Genomic DNA, 16513 nt, shown 5'->3' on the forward strand with positions numbered 1-16513 from the left:
CCCAGCTCCCTCCTTCCGCTGCCGGTGGATGAGGATGCCATCCCTCGGCCAACTGGCTGCATCCTTCGACCCACGTGCAAGCACTCCCCATTCCAGCTTGTGCAAATAGCATGGAAAACCCTGGCTGTTAGGGCACTCGGGCTGCCTTGACTCAAGGGGTTTTACCAGCAGATGTTCATGGAAGATGCTGAACCTGGCAGGTCCTGGGACCAGTCCCTTTGCTGATTTTTTTGGGGAAAAAAGATCCCTTTCCCTCCCACACTTGTACTTCAGAGGTCTGGGCAAGAGACTCTGTTTCCCTGGGAGCAGGGCAAGAAGGTGTCAGTGAGGAGAAGGAGCTGCCAAAGGAGTCGCAGAGCCGAGCAGGAGACAGTCGGTTCCACCATGTTGCCCGCAGAGAAGGACACTGACCATTCTGCAAATACCTTTAATGCACTTAGACTACACGGGAGGAAAAAAAAAAGTTTAGTGATTCACAAAAATATTACAAAAAGTCATGTGCAGGCGAAACACACCCAGCACTGCAATAACAATGTAAGAATTTACATTAGAAACTAATATAAAATATTTAAAAACCTCTGCTAGTTTAGCTTTCCATTTGTTTTTTGTCTTTTATAAAAAAAAGGAAGAGGGGAGAGGGAAGAAAGGCCATCTACAAGGTACGGGTACACCGGCCACAGAAACACAGGCTCCTTCCAGCCCCCTGTCAGGAGTGTCCTGGGGCTCCTCCATCCACATGACCCCTGCGCCCACAGACCACACACACACACACACACACACACACACAGACACAGACACACGGCTGAAGTACTGACAGGTTCACCTCTGGGCTGCAAGGACAGCCCCAGAGGTCAGGGTTCGCTGTGGTCCCAGTCACCCATGTGTCCCCTGCCCTGGGAACCTTGCCTTTGCTCCAGGATTTGCAGAAACCGTTCAGCACACAAAACAAGTAGTGTCTCCAGCGAGAGGCAAAACCTCCATCCCTTTAAAGAAAGGGAAAAGTTGGTGTGTCCAGCTTGGGCTGGACAACAGAAGGGTTTTGAAAGACTAAGCTTGGGTTTGGAGCATGACCATGGCTAAACTCAGAGTACCAGGACTACAGGGCTGGATGGGTGCAAGGAGCATCCCAGTGTGTGGGGCCAGGGCATCACTACAAGCCCCTTGTGGGATGCTGCCTGCTTCCATGGGGCTGCAAATTCCCACTTTGGGGAAAGCCAAAAGCCCAGAGGCCCCCCTGCCTGTGATCAGTCCCTACCAGGACAACATGGCCACTCATACCCACCTCCCCTTCCTCAGCCCCTGTGGGTTTTGCATCCCACTTGCTTCTGCAGGAAGAACGGCACAGGAGCCTCATCACCAGCACCACAGAGCCCTTCTGCTCCCATCCTGCTCGGGGCATTGTCAACGTGCCGTGTTTATGTAGGACCCACCGCATACGGTGACAGCTCAGTCCCTCCCACCCTCGCTGCTCGTGCAGTGGACAGTTTCCGGAGCCGCACTTTCGCTGCAGTTGGGCCCCAGGGAAAGGAACAAAGGAGCCATTTTCATCTCCAGCCTCGTTGGGAGTGGAGGGAGAGGGCAAGAGAAAAGACCAGTGTTTGCAAAACACGACAATCAGCAGGAAATTTTCCTCTGGCTTTTCGAGGTTGGGTTTTTTTCTCTCTCTCTTCATCTTTTTAAAGAGGGCAGGCACAGCATCAGGACAGTTTAAAAACAACAGGCCACATCTGCCATGTGCAGCCCTTCCTGGGCTGATATTCCTCTCCTGCTCTTGGGGCTCCACGAGCCAAATGGTGAACGATGCCATGATCTTCCAGTGAGGGAAAGGGATGGGGCAGCCCCTTCACAGCAGACTAGAAATGACATTTGTGAACTGATGTGCCACTTATGATGATTTTATGGTCTGTCAGCAACTTTAGAGGAAACAGAATCATGGTAGAAATGAAGAGGTGGTGAAGCACGATACACGACAGGTTCACTGCCTGAGAGACAAGTCGATACGGGACCAGGTTTAAAACACATTTGCAACCTCAGGCCTATTCTCCATTTGAAATTTTGGACTCATGTCAAACACAAGGGTTGGGTTTTTCTAAAAGAAAAGAGAACAAGCAGATGCTGCACAACAGAAGAAAATGTTATAAAAATAGTAGGTTGAAAGAGAGCTTGTTAGGTTGAGAGCCCTAAATCCAGCTTTAAAACCTTAAGAGGTGAACCCCACAGGCAAATGTGGATTTTTAGATTGTTTTGGATACAGTCTGGCTGCTGTGCAGGCTGGCATTTATCGATAGGGACAGATGCACAGAAAGAAATTCTTGGTTGCGCGACAGTTCGTCTGCCCTTGCAGCTTCACTCACAGGAAAAATTAAGGCACAATGTGTTCTCTCAGGGGAGGGCAGTCACTTAGAGGACCAAGTCCCTGAGAGGTGGAAGGGCTCTCCTGGTGCTGGAGCCCCTCCTCACCTGGCTGCAACAGAGCAGGGGCTGAAGCCCATGACTTGATACAGTGGAGCCAGAAGGTGCAAGGCCATGGGCTAGGGGAAAATTGGACACATGGGTCTAAGGGTTTCCTCTGGCCTGAAGCTTTTCTCCCCACCTGACGTGATGCTGCCTTGCCCTGGCCAGATACAAGCTGGAAAAGCAGGACATGGACTCTGGATGCCAACCTAGGAGGAGGGAAGAGACAAGCATTGCTTTCAAGTGTTTTGGGTTTTTAAAAAATATTTCTATTGGTCCCAGATGAAAAACAACACAACTCTCACTTCTCCCAAGACCATTTGATGACCTGATAGTGTAATTTCAAAAGCCACCCAAGAGCAACTGAATATTTGAAGTGAAGAGCATCAGAATATAATTTCAAATCACTGTTGGCAATTCCACATAGAGTAAAACCAATATATACCGTCCTCAAAGAATTAGACACAGCAGGCACCACCTTTCTAAGCCACTGAAAATACAGTCACAGCAGCTACAAGACTGACTGCTCTGCTCAGATCACACCCTACATACTTTAATACTGAAATTATACATTCCTTGTCCTGTTTTTAATCAGAAATTGAGAAAGAGAGAGTAGCCCTGGCTTTTAGGACTTCTCCTGTTTCAGAATTGCTGTCACATGTTGGATTTTCAAGGCTGTTCATCTTTCCAAATATCCAAATTGCCCTGCATTGCCAGATTTCTTCAGGAGGGAGAAAGCCTGTACTTACTGCCTCTAAACTGCTTTCATTTCCATCCAGGTCACTGTCTTTGGCCAACACAAGCCTCACAGGGTTTGGTTCCATACAAACCTGCTTCAGGCCTTCTACACAATGTAGAAAAACATCAGCACCAGTGCACCTACCATCTCAGCAGGTTTGGGCTAGAAAAACACCATGGCATTTATTAACACTGATGCACTTCCCTCTTTCAAACTACTTGCTCACTAAAATACAAAGGTTTCTTTTCCATTTCTTTCACACACAGACATGTCCTCTTGCCCCAAGAAGAAAATAACCAAACTTCACATCTCATTTACTTGCCAATGAGTAAGCCTTTGGCATGGTTGCAAACTTGATGTGAATCATGAGGGGATGTCCTGTGGGTGCACAGCTCTTCACGATACTGAGTAACTGCAACTTTCTTACTCCTAGATAACTTGCTGAGAGGCAGCGACACAACCAGGGAGCTTAAGGGCTGACTTCCACCAGCTTCTCGTAGTTGCTCTAACAATAAGATACAGAATTCTATTTTAGCAATTATTTGTCTAATATTTCCCCCCTTACCTAAATAGGAAGATTTCACTTCCTTCCCTTCAAGCCTTCCCCCCTCAATTGTTATGTGGCTACCAGCAAAGATCTGTGAGAAAGTGTCTCAGAAATAGAGATTTCTGGCATGCCACCTGTTCATAACTCAAATACACAGAACTATATATAAATACATGACATGGAACAAAAATACACACACACACACAAGGATACTGGGTGGATTATCACATGCATTCAGTGTGCTCCCTCTGAAGTCAATGGAAACCCAGCCCAGAGCATCTGATGAGAGTAAGTATGGTGAGGAAAACACTTGCATGAGAAAGGCAGAACTGGAGCACAAGCCAGCTTGGAGGAGGTGCTTTCCCTGCATACAGCACCACATCCCTGCTGTGACGGCTTGAAGAGTTCACAGGGCAGGAGGTCCCAAGCTTTCCAGATGTGTGTCAGAGCCCAGAGAGGGTCTGATGGACTTCTCTCTGCCCTGTGCTGATCTCTGCAGGAACAGCAACAATTGACCTTCCAAATGTCCCTTCTCCACAAAGATGTGGATTTTAAGCTCCTTTTAATGAGAGCTAGCATCTGGAAACGAGGAAGAGCAGCCAGCACCGTGGCAACAGGCCAGCTCTGCTGCGGCACCCCCAGCAAGCTCGTACAAGAGCATCCATGGGCTACTGTTGGATGGCTTTGGGACAAAATTGTAGTTGCTGCCCTTGCCTTTCCCCCACCTCCACAACCATCTGTTTGCCCATTATCTTGAGGTGGGACACTTGGGCACGGTGTTTTTGAAGCTGGACTGGTAGGTTTTCATGCCGCTTTCTCACCCACGCTATCCCCTGCACATACATCTACAATGCAGAAGGGATGCTTAGCGCTAACCAGGACAATGAAAACTGGCCAAGAGATCCCATGGATGAATGCAGCCTGCCACAGCACAGAAATCACTCTGGCTGGCACATGCAGATATCTGAAAGTTTGTTCTTTCACAGCAGGATTTTAAGATGATCCTCTGAGTTCAGACAAAATGACAAACTCATTTACATGTAAATTGCTTTCATAGCTTTGCAGAAAGGAAGGTTCTGCAGAGCAGTGTTGGACCCTGCATTTGGCCTGCCTTAAATTATAATATAAAAACAATTATAATAATACAAATACTACTTTGTACACAAAGCACGCCCTCCCCTGCAAACCCTGGCATGCTTCGGTAGGTCCTACAGCCCTCTAGTCAACAGTCACCCTCTCTGCACAGAGAGACATTGAGTGACTCGCCTGAGGCCACAGAGGAATTCTGTAGCAAGTCCAAGGAAAGCTTTGTGGCTCCTAGCTCTGCTTCTTGACCAACATTAACTGGCCTCAAATATATGCAGAAAACATCAAAGCTGACTGTGCTGGGAAGAAATTAAATCAGAAAACAAACACAAAACCAACCCTGGGGTACTGTGAGGCATCCTGGACTTTGCTGTTTGATATGGGGAGTTCAGTGTTAAAAGCTTTTGTTATACTTGTATTAGGATCACACAGCAACTGTGCATAAACCACCAAGTTATCTTGTAGGCAGAAAGGGGTGGAAGGAAAGCTGCACCTCCCCTGACAAGGAGTGAAGAGTTGTCACCAAAAGACAATGGGCAGAGGAAGGCTGGGGAATATGCATCAGAAACAACCTGCAGCAGCAGCAGGGGGTAAAGCCTGCGGTGGTTTGCTGCAGCGTATCCACAGGGCCAGCAGCTGATGCAGAGACACAACCTGGCACTGCAGAGACCGGCTCCTCTGCACATGTTTTGCTCCAAGGAGGAAGCCACAGGGATCTAGAGAGAGTGTCTTTGCACACTGGTTTTGATGCTTTACAGTTCAAACCTATCTGAAAAAAGGAAGGTCAGCAATAAGAGCCACCACAGCAAAGCTAGAGGGGAAAAGGGAGCTGCACTAGGGCACAACCCTGCTGGAACAGGGAGAATAGTTGGCTTCATTGAGGCTGAGTCTCCTCTCTGTTATGCCAGGGCAGCAGAGATCTCCACTTCATAAGCTTTCAAGCAGCCCCCTATCCTGCAGAGCTGCTGAAGTTGTCCCTGTGAACAAATGATCCTTTCTAGCTTCTCAAATTCTGTACAATAGCAAGGAAAAAATACTTGACAGTATCTCTTTAAAGATAAACACACTGTAAACAGGAGATCTCCCCCGCCCCGGTAGCCTTCTTCCTCCTGCTTGTGCAAAACCAGAGGTTGTGACCTTCCCTGGGGTTCAGGCACAAGGACAGGATGCACGAGAATAAAGTTGCCTCTGTTTGCAGCGATACCATAGCTAATAGCACCAAGACCAACACTTAAAAAACATGCCTAATTTGAGGGCAGGGAGGATCTGGATTTGTTTTTCTTGACTGAACTAGAAAGTTCATCCTTAAATCTGTTCAGCTTCAAGCATGTGAGCTTTTGGCCTCCTTTAAACAGGGGAAATACCATTCCGTTTCTGAAAAGAGAAAAAAAAATAGCACATGGAAGAACAGTTCTGCAGTCAGTAAAAGTTTGGCTAACAAAAGGACTCCAGAGTCACGTAAAGAACATTTAATCCATGGATTATAGGCTCGCACCTGGCAGAAATGTATGTGTAAATACAGGCGTGCAGAGTGTCTACACCCTGGGCTAAGGCAGAGGGGAGTTCTGCAGCTAGGAGAGAGAAAGGATTCTTACTACTAATTTTCATAGTTAAATATTTCTCACTCACACTCACACATACGCAGGCTGTTCCCAGAGAGTTCAGCCTTGGGAGGGATAAAGGAAAGGGCTCAGTTCAGTCTGGGCTGGTGCTGAGTAGTTCCTCTTCTGTTTGCAGTGGTTGTGCAGCAAACTCTTTTTATTTGCAGGCAGAGTTTTTACTGCATTAATTATCCTGTGAGTCACTGGGTAATGGACAGTAACTTGGCTCTCCCAGTTGTTAGAAGAGTGTAATTCAGCTCTAATGCAGTGGGTTGTCGAACACGGCATCTGGCAAGATGGAAACTTTCAGTTTCTTTTCAGGCCAGCTGTACTCCTTTGGAAGTTTAAACTGTAAGACAGTAAAGAGAACCAGTTAATGTGTATCACTGCAATCTGCACAGAAAAAACAAAATTGTTGCAAAGGCAGGCAGCCCCATGTTATTATTATCTTTTAAAACAAGAGGCCACTAAGAAAACATTTCCCCATCAGTATGTTTTGGACAGCAGTGGACATTAGATAATGTGGCCTGTCTCAGCTGCCAAAGGAAAGTTCTGAGCTTTCAGCCCAAGCGCTGTTTATTTCATCAGATGAATTTTGGAGGGTTTCTGCCCCCATCACCATTTCCCCTTCCCAACCTCTGTGAAGATCTGCAGAAGTGTCTTCCCTCCTATCTAACCATGTCCCTCTCCTTTCACCCAGCCCAGCCCCCAGAGCCCACATTTGCTTTAAAGGGAGACTTAGGGCAGGTCTGAAACCCCTCCTCATTCAGGGTGGAATGTAGGTGAGCCATCACAGCTCTGCTGGATGCCAGGCAAACTGTGCTGCCCTGGCTGGGGAGAGCCAATGTGCCTGCACAGCATTCCTGCTCCAGTCCTTCCCATCTCTGGCACAAAGGCCTCGCAGAGCTCTACAACGCCTTGTGCTCACACAGGCACTCACCTGCTCAGGCTGTTTTGCAAACACTGGTTGAAGCACACAGAAGGGAGATTTTTTTGCCCCAGTCTGGTTTACACAGCACTGTCTGTGGCCAATGTTTCCCAAACAAGGCAAGTCCACTGGTCCCATCCTGATGCCACTCCTTAGGCTAGGAAGTCACCCCAACATCAACCCAAACACAACCATGCACGGACAGAGCTCCAAGGAGCCTTACCACCAGCCCTTCTCACAACCACATGGCCAGTGACCAAGCATTGACAAAGGTCTCTCAAACACAGCTCTGGGGTGGGGGTGGAAGGTGTGGGGTGGAATCTCTTAGGCTACAAATATGCCCCATCCACAGCTGAATGGCAACCAGTTCTGCATAGGCATTTCATGCAATCCCAGTGCTCAGCCTGAGGACCCAAACCCCATGGGGGATAGCTCTGGAAGCCTGTTTGCAGAATCATTTTGTTTTCAAAACTATTCTGCACCTGGTGTTGCACTGCCTCGCCCTACAATACTCCCTGACACCCTGATGGGACTCCCAGGGAGGAATCTCACAGGGACCCAACACCACCAGTGACAATCTGCCCTGGAGGTGGCTAATTCAGAGTGATTATGGGTGCAGTGGTCCTCTCCTAGGAGAGTCCTCAGACTGAGGCCAGCAGTACCAGAGGCTTCCCAGGGGGTGTTTGAATGAGAGAGCTGGCACAAGGGGACAGCAACTTGCAAATCATCAGTCTTTATCAAATTACTTGGTCTTCTTCCCATAAGCACCCTGTTTCTGATGGACATTAAGACAGGCTCAGTGTGAGGTTCCTGCTAAAGGAGATCCCCTCCAGCTGTCTGCTCCACAGCAAGGTTGTCTCTAACATGAATTTGCTCCTGACCTTGCTCCATTTGCAGCTGCCCATGAGGGTAACCTGCAGTTGGTATCCATTGACCTAAATATGCTGGGCTGGTGGTTCATGGTCTGACCCATGATCTGGGGACACAGCAGGAGGATTCTTCAGGATAGAGGCTACCCCAAATGCCTGTTCATTATCCTCTAGGAAACAAACAGCTCAAGTCCCATTTATGGTTTTCATAAACTCAAACCCAGGGTATAGCTTGCACTGTGTAATCTGCTGGCCCTGCACTGCCCAGGGAATTCTGAGTTCGCTGTCTAGGACATGTGAAAAACATGCTAAAGATACTCAGACAGATTATTTCACTTAATTTCACTTAACACAGGTGGCTCTTTATGCAGCAAAGGAAAGACTCCTCACAGCACTTCGTTCTACCACATGAACATCATCAACAACAGTCAGGGCTGCTGGGGAATGCTTTCAGTTGGCCCAACCCGGGATCCTGCAAATTACAAATCCTTGGAGGAATCTGGATGCTGAAAGATCACATTTCATCTCAAGTATTTTCCTTTTTATAAACAGCAGTGGTTCCAAAGCAATCCTCTTGGAGAAGTCATCTTTTGCATTTGTTTATTTTTCACTTTTTAATTCAGCAAAGTCACAGTGAGTCGGAACCGAACACCCGGTTGCTGTGCCAGGAGCTGCCATGCTCTTTGCCTCAGTGGACAGCGAAGGAACATGAGCCGTCCAAAGCCTTCACTAAATGGCCTTCAAACCAAAGTGCTCCGGGCTTCCATGTCACTAGCAAAAATGAGCTTTGGATTAGGTTTAACTGGATAAAAGCTGGCCTGAAAGTCACTGCACAGCCAGCAGCGTGCTCCCCTCACTCACACAGTGAAGAACACCCTGGCATTAAGTCAACTCTGGATTAAACAATTAGAGCCCTGAGATTTTCCTGGGGGAAGGGGAGCAGAGCAAGGGATGGGAGGGCTGCTCTACAAGCCAAGGAAAGTTTCTTTAGAGTCTGCAGGGAGCTGTAAGAAATGGGATTAAAAATATTACATGTCATTTCTGCCACTGCTCTTTGAAGTCGAGCAGAATATTTATATGGCATGCATGGGAGACGGGGTGTTAAATGTTCCCCAGGAAGAGATCACATGGCAGTGGGAAGTTTAGTACCAGCTTTATAAAGCTCCCCTGGCTGTTGCTGTAATGCTTCCAGACTGGTGATGGTTCTTTGCACACTGTGCAGGGCCAGCAGGTGAAGGCTAAGTAGCAGATGTGAAACAGCCCTGCCTGCTTACCAAACCCAAAAAAGGAGGCCCATACAACAGATTGTTCAAAAGTAAATGTGCTGCCACCACTTTCAGCCTTTCTGAAAGAAGAGAAGGTGATGTGCTAGGAGCTGCTGGCAAGGACATTATCTATGCATGGCATGGAGGAAATCCTGCCACCTGGCCCAGGGGCCGCACTGCTTTGATTCAGGGTGCTCAGACACCATGCTGGGACAGATGCTGATGGAAATGAAAACGCAGAGTCTCCCTTAATACCTATCCCTGTCTTGTATTTCTTGCAATCCCTTCTCTCAGTGCCTCAGTAGTTCACAGCAGATGTGAAGGCTTAGCATGGCCTCAAGTCTATGGATGGGGCAGGGCTGCAGCCTGCAGGCTGAGGGGAGGATCAAAGGCAAGCTGCAGGATGGGCTGAGCTCTCTGGGACAGTACATGGAAGATACAGGAATGTTGCAGCCTTACTTCCTCTGGAGAATTCAGATCCTCTAAATCTTCCAGCATTCTCTCTACGAACTCTTCAGTCAATAGGATCTGCAAAGGAAATACAGTAATTTATGCCTTTACACTCTTAGTTTTAGCTAATTGCAAGGAACAGCATGACTTCTACAGAGAGCAGACTGTACCAACTCACTCCTCCTATGTCCTTCTTTCCCACAATTCAAAGGCTTAAGGGCAAGAAGCTCCTAACTTTGTCTTCCACCCCAACCACTGAAAAAAAGTTGAAATTATACAGCAATCTTTTTTGACCCTCAATTATCTTCCTCAGTCTAAAATTAGAGGCTCAGATTTAGACAGAAAGAGTGGGGAAGGAGGAAAAAGGGTCAAGATAACAACTGTTGTAGAGACAGTAGGAGACGGCCACTTTTCATCTGATCCATTGAAGTTAAGCTCACAGTTTAATCAGGAAATAGCAGCATAGGAAGAGCCAGAGACCCATACAGAACTGGTGCTCTGGGCATGGGGAAGGGCCTGACCCCAGTACAGCACATTGTTCATGTGAACCAGATGCTGGGTATGGGAAGTGCTCCCAGAAGTGCCCATGTGAGGCCCATCCTGTGTGCCTGTGCTGGGAAAGCTTTGGCCCATCTCAAAGCCAGGCTGGCAAGCATGAAGCAGTCCAAAACAGCTGCTGTCAAGTCAAAAGTCCCAGATGAGCACCACGACCCCAACTCCATGTAGTCCCCTAAGTCACAGAAACCAGAGACATCACAGGAGAAATCAGCCCCGGGAATTCAAGCAGAGGAACTCCCACCCTCTTTAAAAAAATACGTGATAGGCAAAAGCAAACACATCCTGCCCTCTTCACAACAGCCGTAAAGGCCAGAGCTCCAGGCAGGACAGCTGGCTTGGCACAGGAGCAGAGACGGCAGTGCAGGACCAGGCAAACATCCCCACGCAGTGAGGGGGCCTTGGAGCAGCATTCCTGGGAGTTAGGTTGCAGCAGCATCCAGTGGATTATTATTCCCATTTTAGCCTATAGGTTTGTTTCTTTCCCCCTGCTCCTCCTTTCCTTCCTCTGGTCCACCCTTTCCTCCTCTCTGGCATTACTTTCCATCCAGAAGAGCCCACTATTCCCATGCCCCCTTTCTCACTCTCTCTTTCTCTGTTATTCCCAGCCATGAGCTCTGTGCTTCAAAAAAGGGACTGTTCTAGCACCAAACACTGGTGGAGCTAAGTGGCCAATTGCACTGCTCTCCACCTCACATCTGGAAGAGGGGCAGCCAGGCTGTCTCACTGCTCTGCAGGAAGCCAACCTCCTGTGCTCACTGGCTGCTTAGGGCCAGTAACACCAGTGGAGAGCGAGTGACTGCCAGGATGCCATGGGCAAGTGGAAGCCTCTGGGCTCCATTTTGGCAACACATAAGCAGGACTGATGGACAGAAAGAGAAAGGGAAGACCCTGGTTTCCCTTTCTTCTTTTGTTGGGCAAGAGAGGAGATCAAAAAACCACCAAATCTAAATCCAAGGTGTCTGCAGTCTTCTCCCCTCAATATTGCCATGCTGCTGCCACTACACACAGATTTCCTGGGGGATGAGGGAACCACAAACTCCCCTCTCCACTACATTCACCTCTTCACTTAGCTTCAACCTGCAGCAGGCTCCAGGCCAGGGCTTATGACCAAGCTGCTCAGCATGAATGCAGGCACCTTTATCAGGCCTTTCTGATCATACCTCGAGCCTGAAAAAACTCTGCTTCAGCTTGGAGCCAGGAGCTTGCTGCTTTGGACAGGACTCTGCAACCTGGCACCAATCTGCAGACTGGCAAGCTGAGGAACATTGCACTGAAACACGCAGTGCCAACGCAAACTGCTGCAGTCTCCTTGCAGGGGCTTGCAACTCTTGTGCCTGTTGAACTGGAGACACTCATTTGTTGGCTGTTTGCAGGAGGAGGGAGAAGTCTGTCCCTGTTGGAGGCAGGAGGGCAACCTGATCGCTCAGCTCAGGAGGAAGGGCTGGGTGGGGAGCTGGGGCTCTGCACCGAGCGGATCGCTTTCTGCGGAGGTGCAGTCTGCAGTGGGGTGAGGGAATGAAAACAATTTGGCAGACATCAAAATCTACAGAACAGCCGGAAAAAAGGAGGAGGAATTGGTATTCACAGCAATCGGGCCAGGAGGAAATGAATATTCAGCCATCCACGGATGAGCAAAAATGCCAGAGGTTGGGATGGGTGACAGAGCAGGAATGAGGAGCTGCAGCTTTGGCAGGGATACTAGAAGACAAGCGCAGCAGGAAGACCCCTGGGCGCTCCCAAGGTGCCACAGGCAGGAGAGAAATGGGAGCCATGTGTGCAAGGCAGCCAGCTGCTCTGAGGCTGTAGGAAAACAAGACAGGGTATGCAGGGGTAAACAGAAAAGGATAGAGAGAATGAAGGAGGGGACAGGTCAGGTCTTGGCTAGGGACGAAGCTACGTGGAGCACTGTGCCTAGCACTGCAACTGGGGTGCAATGCCTTAAGATGGCTGAGCCCGTCTACAGCTCACTGCCCTCTCTCAGTGAATTTTGGTAATCCAGCCAAAAAAAAGCACAAATTCCACTGAGGTACTGAGCTGAACTGGCTCCCTGAAAGGTCTGACAAGTGGAGCGAGACAGGAGACCACAGCTCAGCTCAGCTGCATTTGGGAGCTCAAAGCAATGGCAGCCTGCTCTGTGCAGCACATGAGGAAAGATCGCAGTACCTTCTGCAAGCCCTGCATGGACAGTTAACTTTGGTGGAGGGCAGGCGTCACAGGCTGCAATGACAAACTGCTGCAGTGACATTCACACGCACAGTGTGTGTCTCAGAGCCCGTCCTTAACAGTCCAAGTCAGAAAAAACCCCACCCCGAATTCTCCTACCCCACACTGCTGGGGAGACCTGCCTTCCTTCCTGGAGAAGAAGGGAGACTCCAAAGTGCAGGTGTAACCAAATGTACAAGCAGTCACGTCCCTCAACACAGGAAACTGGCACTCTTGGGACTCTCCTGAGCATGCAGGGGGAAGGCATGTGCCAGCAGGACACCAACTGCTTAAGAGGGCTTGGAAGCAAGAAGTATTGTCATCCTGGATTCGCGTCTAGACAAGATTTCTGCTGTTAGGAGTAGCCCAATCAAAACGGCCCAAGAGCACCAACACCTGTGCTCATACATAGATCAGACTGCTATCCACACCTGCAATTGGCAAAACCACCTTCGTGCTGGTGAGTGAGTCTTACAAAGAAGGCTGAGAATAAATCCAATCCTATCTCAGCGCCCCTCACTCACAAGAGTTCACGTTTCCAGTTCTTGTAGCGTGTCTGCTCCTGCACAGTATGATACTCCATTACATTAACACACACACATTGTATGTGCACAATATTAAAGGTGACATTCCCAGCAAATAAACATGACAGACTGCCATTGCTCTAGGCACCTAATTTAATTTCCTCTGGGATTTAAACCTTAGAAGCTCAAATTAAACAAATAGGCCTCACTCACTTTCTACTTCAGAACTGAATCTAGAGTTTTCCTCTGATGCTGTTGACTGATCTTATCAACAGGACACTGCACAGAGATCACAATGATGAAGCAGCTTATTCCCTTCCCAAAGGAAAACAGAGCCCCACTGTTGTGCTGCAGCCATGGGAAAAGCCAATGCAATCTGGAGGGCAAGCAAAACCATCCCATGTACACTGAACAAGCCTCTTCTCCCATGAAATCTCTCAGCTGGTGCTGAGGAAGCAAAGGAGCAGTCCCGAGCAGGTGTCCTGGGTGCCGCAGCAGCCCAGTGCTCGCAGCGCTGTGTTTTCACAGCCCTGTGCAAACACTCAGCCTGCCGAAGCTGGTCACAGGGTGCAGCTCAGCCTGTGCAATGGCTGTGCAGAATGAACAGTGAACGGCTCCACCAGCCAGCTGCAGGTATCTGAAACATCTCCTTGGGTGCTGCGCAGTCCTGCTTGCACCAGGATGTCCTGGACCTGACCTAGAGAGGCCTGGACACGTGCTAAACCATTGCCAGCAGATCTGGATTCCATTTGCTTTGTATTTTGTGGCACTGAGTCATGCTACAGATGGTTGGAAGATGACGACTGGCCAGAAGAGAAGTCCCTGTTTTCTATCACAGGTACCTACCGCACAACTGAGGTCTGAAGTTTGGGTTCTCACTACTTCACTAACAGCTGCCAGTGTCCAGACATGTTACAGAACACCAGGCTAGGCTGTCTCATTCAGGTGGATGTGCTCAGGAAACACATGCTGTCTCCCTCTCGTGGCAAGTCTCACCTGAGCTTGCTGAAGTCTACTTCGTATCCACAGGGCTCACCTGTGGGTCACCTGAAGCAGTCTGTGTTGAAGCTTTCAGTGTTGAAGCTTTCATATCCACAGCTGGCTGAGAAATCCGTATCATGACTTGTTACAGGTACACAGCTGCAGGCATATGAAAACGGATGAAATCTAGAAGGGTACACAAGATCATGGGGCTCCAGATGAGTTCGGCTGACTTTGAAAGCAACTGGTGCTTAGTAAAACATTAAAGAGTTTATAGTCAGCTTATGGGTACCACCTCATAGTTAACACCCCATCTCTCACTACAGGGTTCAACACTGCCATAAGGGATTGAAGTTCTCAGCTCAGAAAAGGCTGCTGGGGACAGAGGTCACACCAATGTTTAATGCCTGGCACAGCTGGCAAGATTTTGATCAAGGAAGACTCTCAGAAGCTGAGCTAGGAATCAAGCTGCAGCTCTGCCCAACTTAAAGAAACATGCTTTGCCCAGGGCAAGACAAAAGCAAATGGCCCAGCTACACCGAAGCAGAGGCTTTCACTAATAATACTCAATTTTCTTGCCTACCTAGGAAAAAAACAAACAATCACACACTTTGCCCTAGTGCTCTGTTTGCATTAAACACCGCAAGTTGTTTTTCTAGCAGGTTTGTCAAAGAAAGGAAACCATGTTTTATTAGTTCTGGACTTAGTACAGAGCTGGCCTGTATGTCCAGCCAGAGAAGGTGAGGACACATTGCAGTAAACCCCTATGAAAACCATAAACCCTTCTAAGAAACTGTTCATCCATTGGGTGCTATGCCTGGAACAGGTGGAACAGTTGTATCCTAAGTCAAATCATCTGTTACATCTGCAAATATCCAGCAACTTTTAGGAGTCCTTTGCCCTGAAAATATTTCAGCTTAATTCTTGCTGGCAGCACAGCAAAAAGTTGAAGTGTGTCAGCCTTTCCCACTGAAATTTCCACCAATAACAATCCCCTGATGAACCATGTGTTGTGCCACAGGCACTCCCCAGCCCACCTCTCCGCTCTCTCCTTGACCTGGCCTTCTTTGCACTGCTTTGCTCACACTGCAAGTGGTTCGGGGCAGAGGCCTTGTCACATCATTGTTCTACACTGGGCCAGCCCTGACACTGTCTGAAAAGGCCATCTTGCTGCCTGAATCCATCACAGCTCCCACTACAGCCTCAAAGGTGTCAGTATTGCAACAAACACCTCTGATGGGAAATTCCACTGCTGCTCTTCCAGGAGATTCACAACGCCCCTTGTAAAGGAGAAACATCCACTCACAGATGCCTCAGGGACCTTATTGCTTCACACCATGATGTTACAATCCCAGAAGAGGAAGTATAGGATGACACTGAAAGATTTTGACCTTGTGGGATCTTTTCGTGACATTCCCAGTCACAAGGCTGATCCCGAGGACCTGAGCTCCTTAGAGCCCAGACTGATGAGATCCATCGTGCAGACAAGGCTTCTTTGATTCAATACATAAAATTTGGCTCAGCTGGGGAAAGGGCTGACAAGGGAGCCAAGACAACAGGCAAATCCAATACTTTCAGAGAGAAAAAGCAAAGGAAGAACAGGCATTTCAAGGAATGCACTAAGTGGGTGGAAGACAACCTACATGAAGTAGCCAAAATGTAGTTTGAATGGCAAGGGAGGGGCATTAGGTGGCAGGATAGACAGTCAGTCAGATTAAGAAGGATGAAAGAACCTGACTCATCCAAACTAGCCTGGACAAAGTACTAGAGAACATGCTGCAGGAGAGTTGACATCGGGAGGATCATCATGTTCTAACGGTGCATTTCTAGCCTAGACTAAATGTCTCCCAGTGTCTCATTCAGCTGTGAGGTAGAAGAACACAAAGGGATAATGCAGTAAGATTTTTGGGGGATGTTTGGAGAACACGATAAACTTACTGGACAACTGTTAGCTTAGATTTCTAAGATCTGCTCAAGAATTTGGGGGAAGTCACTCAAAAGATTCTGAAAAAAAATTTCATGAGTAGACACATAAAATTGCTTTGGAGAAGAGCAGGCTGTAGTTGTACACAACTCAAAGCAGCTTGTGGGTGTTGTCCTTAAACTCACCATGCTAAGAATGACACATCTATTCAAGTGTGGGGAGACCAAAAATCAATCCTGTGTCTTCAAGAGAGGATGACTATGGACTATGGGACACAACCCATAGCTACCACTTACAAGTGAGCATCTTGAGCATCAGAGTAGCTCTTTCAAATGTTGCTTTTAACCTCTGTTGCTGCCATTATGCCAATGTGCATAAATGATTT

At 48.2% G+C, this 16513-nt stretch overlaps 1 protein-coding gene across 2 annotated transcripts in view; it reads right to left on the bottom strand.

The window, feature by feature from the left end:
* Positions 1 to 413: 413 nt before the first annotated feature.
* SUFU (SUFU negative regulator of hedgehog signaling) overlaps positions 414 to 16513 on the bottom strand; it is a 91112-nt gene continuing 75012 nt past the window's right edge. For both annotated transcript variants that reach the window (XM_032115818.1, XM_032115819.1), the window contains exons 11-12: positions 9949 to 10017; positions 414 to 6776 (exon numbers count right to left, since the gene is read on the bottom strand). In XM_032115818.1, coding sequence (XP_031971709.1) covers positions 6687 to 6776; positions 9949 to 10017 — 159 coding nt within the window. In that variant the 3' untranslated portion in view covers positions 414 to 6686. The remainder of the gene's footprint in view (positions 6777 to 9948; positions 10018 to 16513) is intronic.

This window comes from Corvus moneduloides, chromosome 8, assembly GCF_009650955.1.
Source record: "Corvus moneduloides isolate bCorMon1 chromosome 8, bCorMon1.pri, whole genome shotgun sequence".
NCBI lineage: Eukaryota > Metazoa > Chordata > Aves > Passeriformes > Corvidae > Corvus > Corvus moneduloides.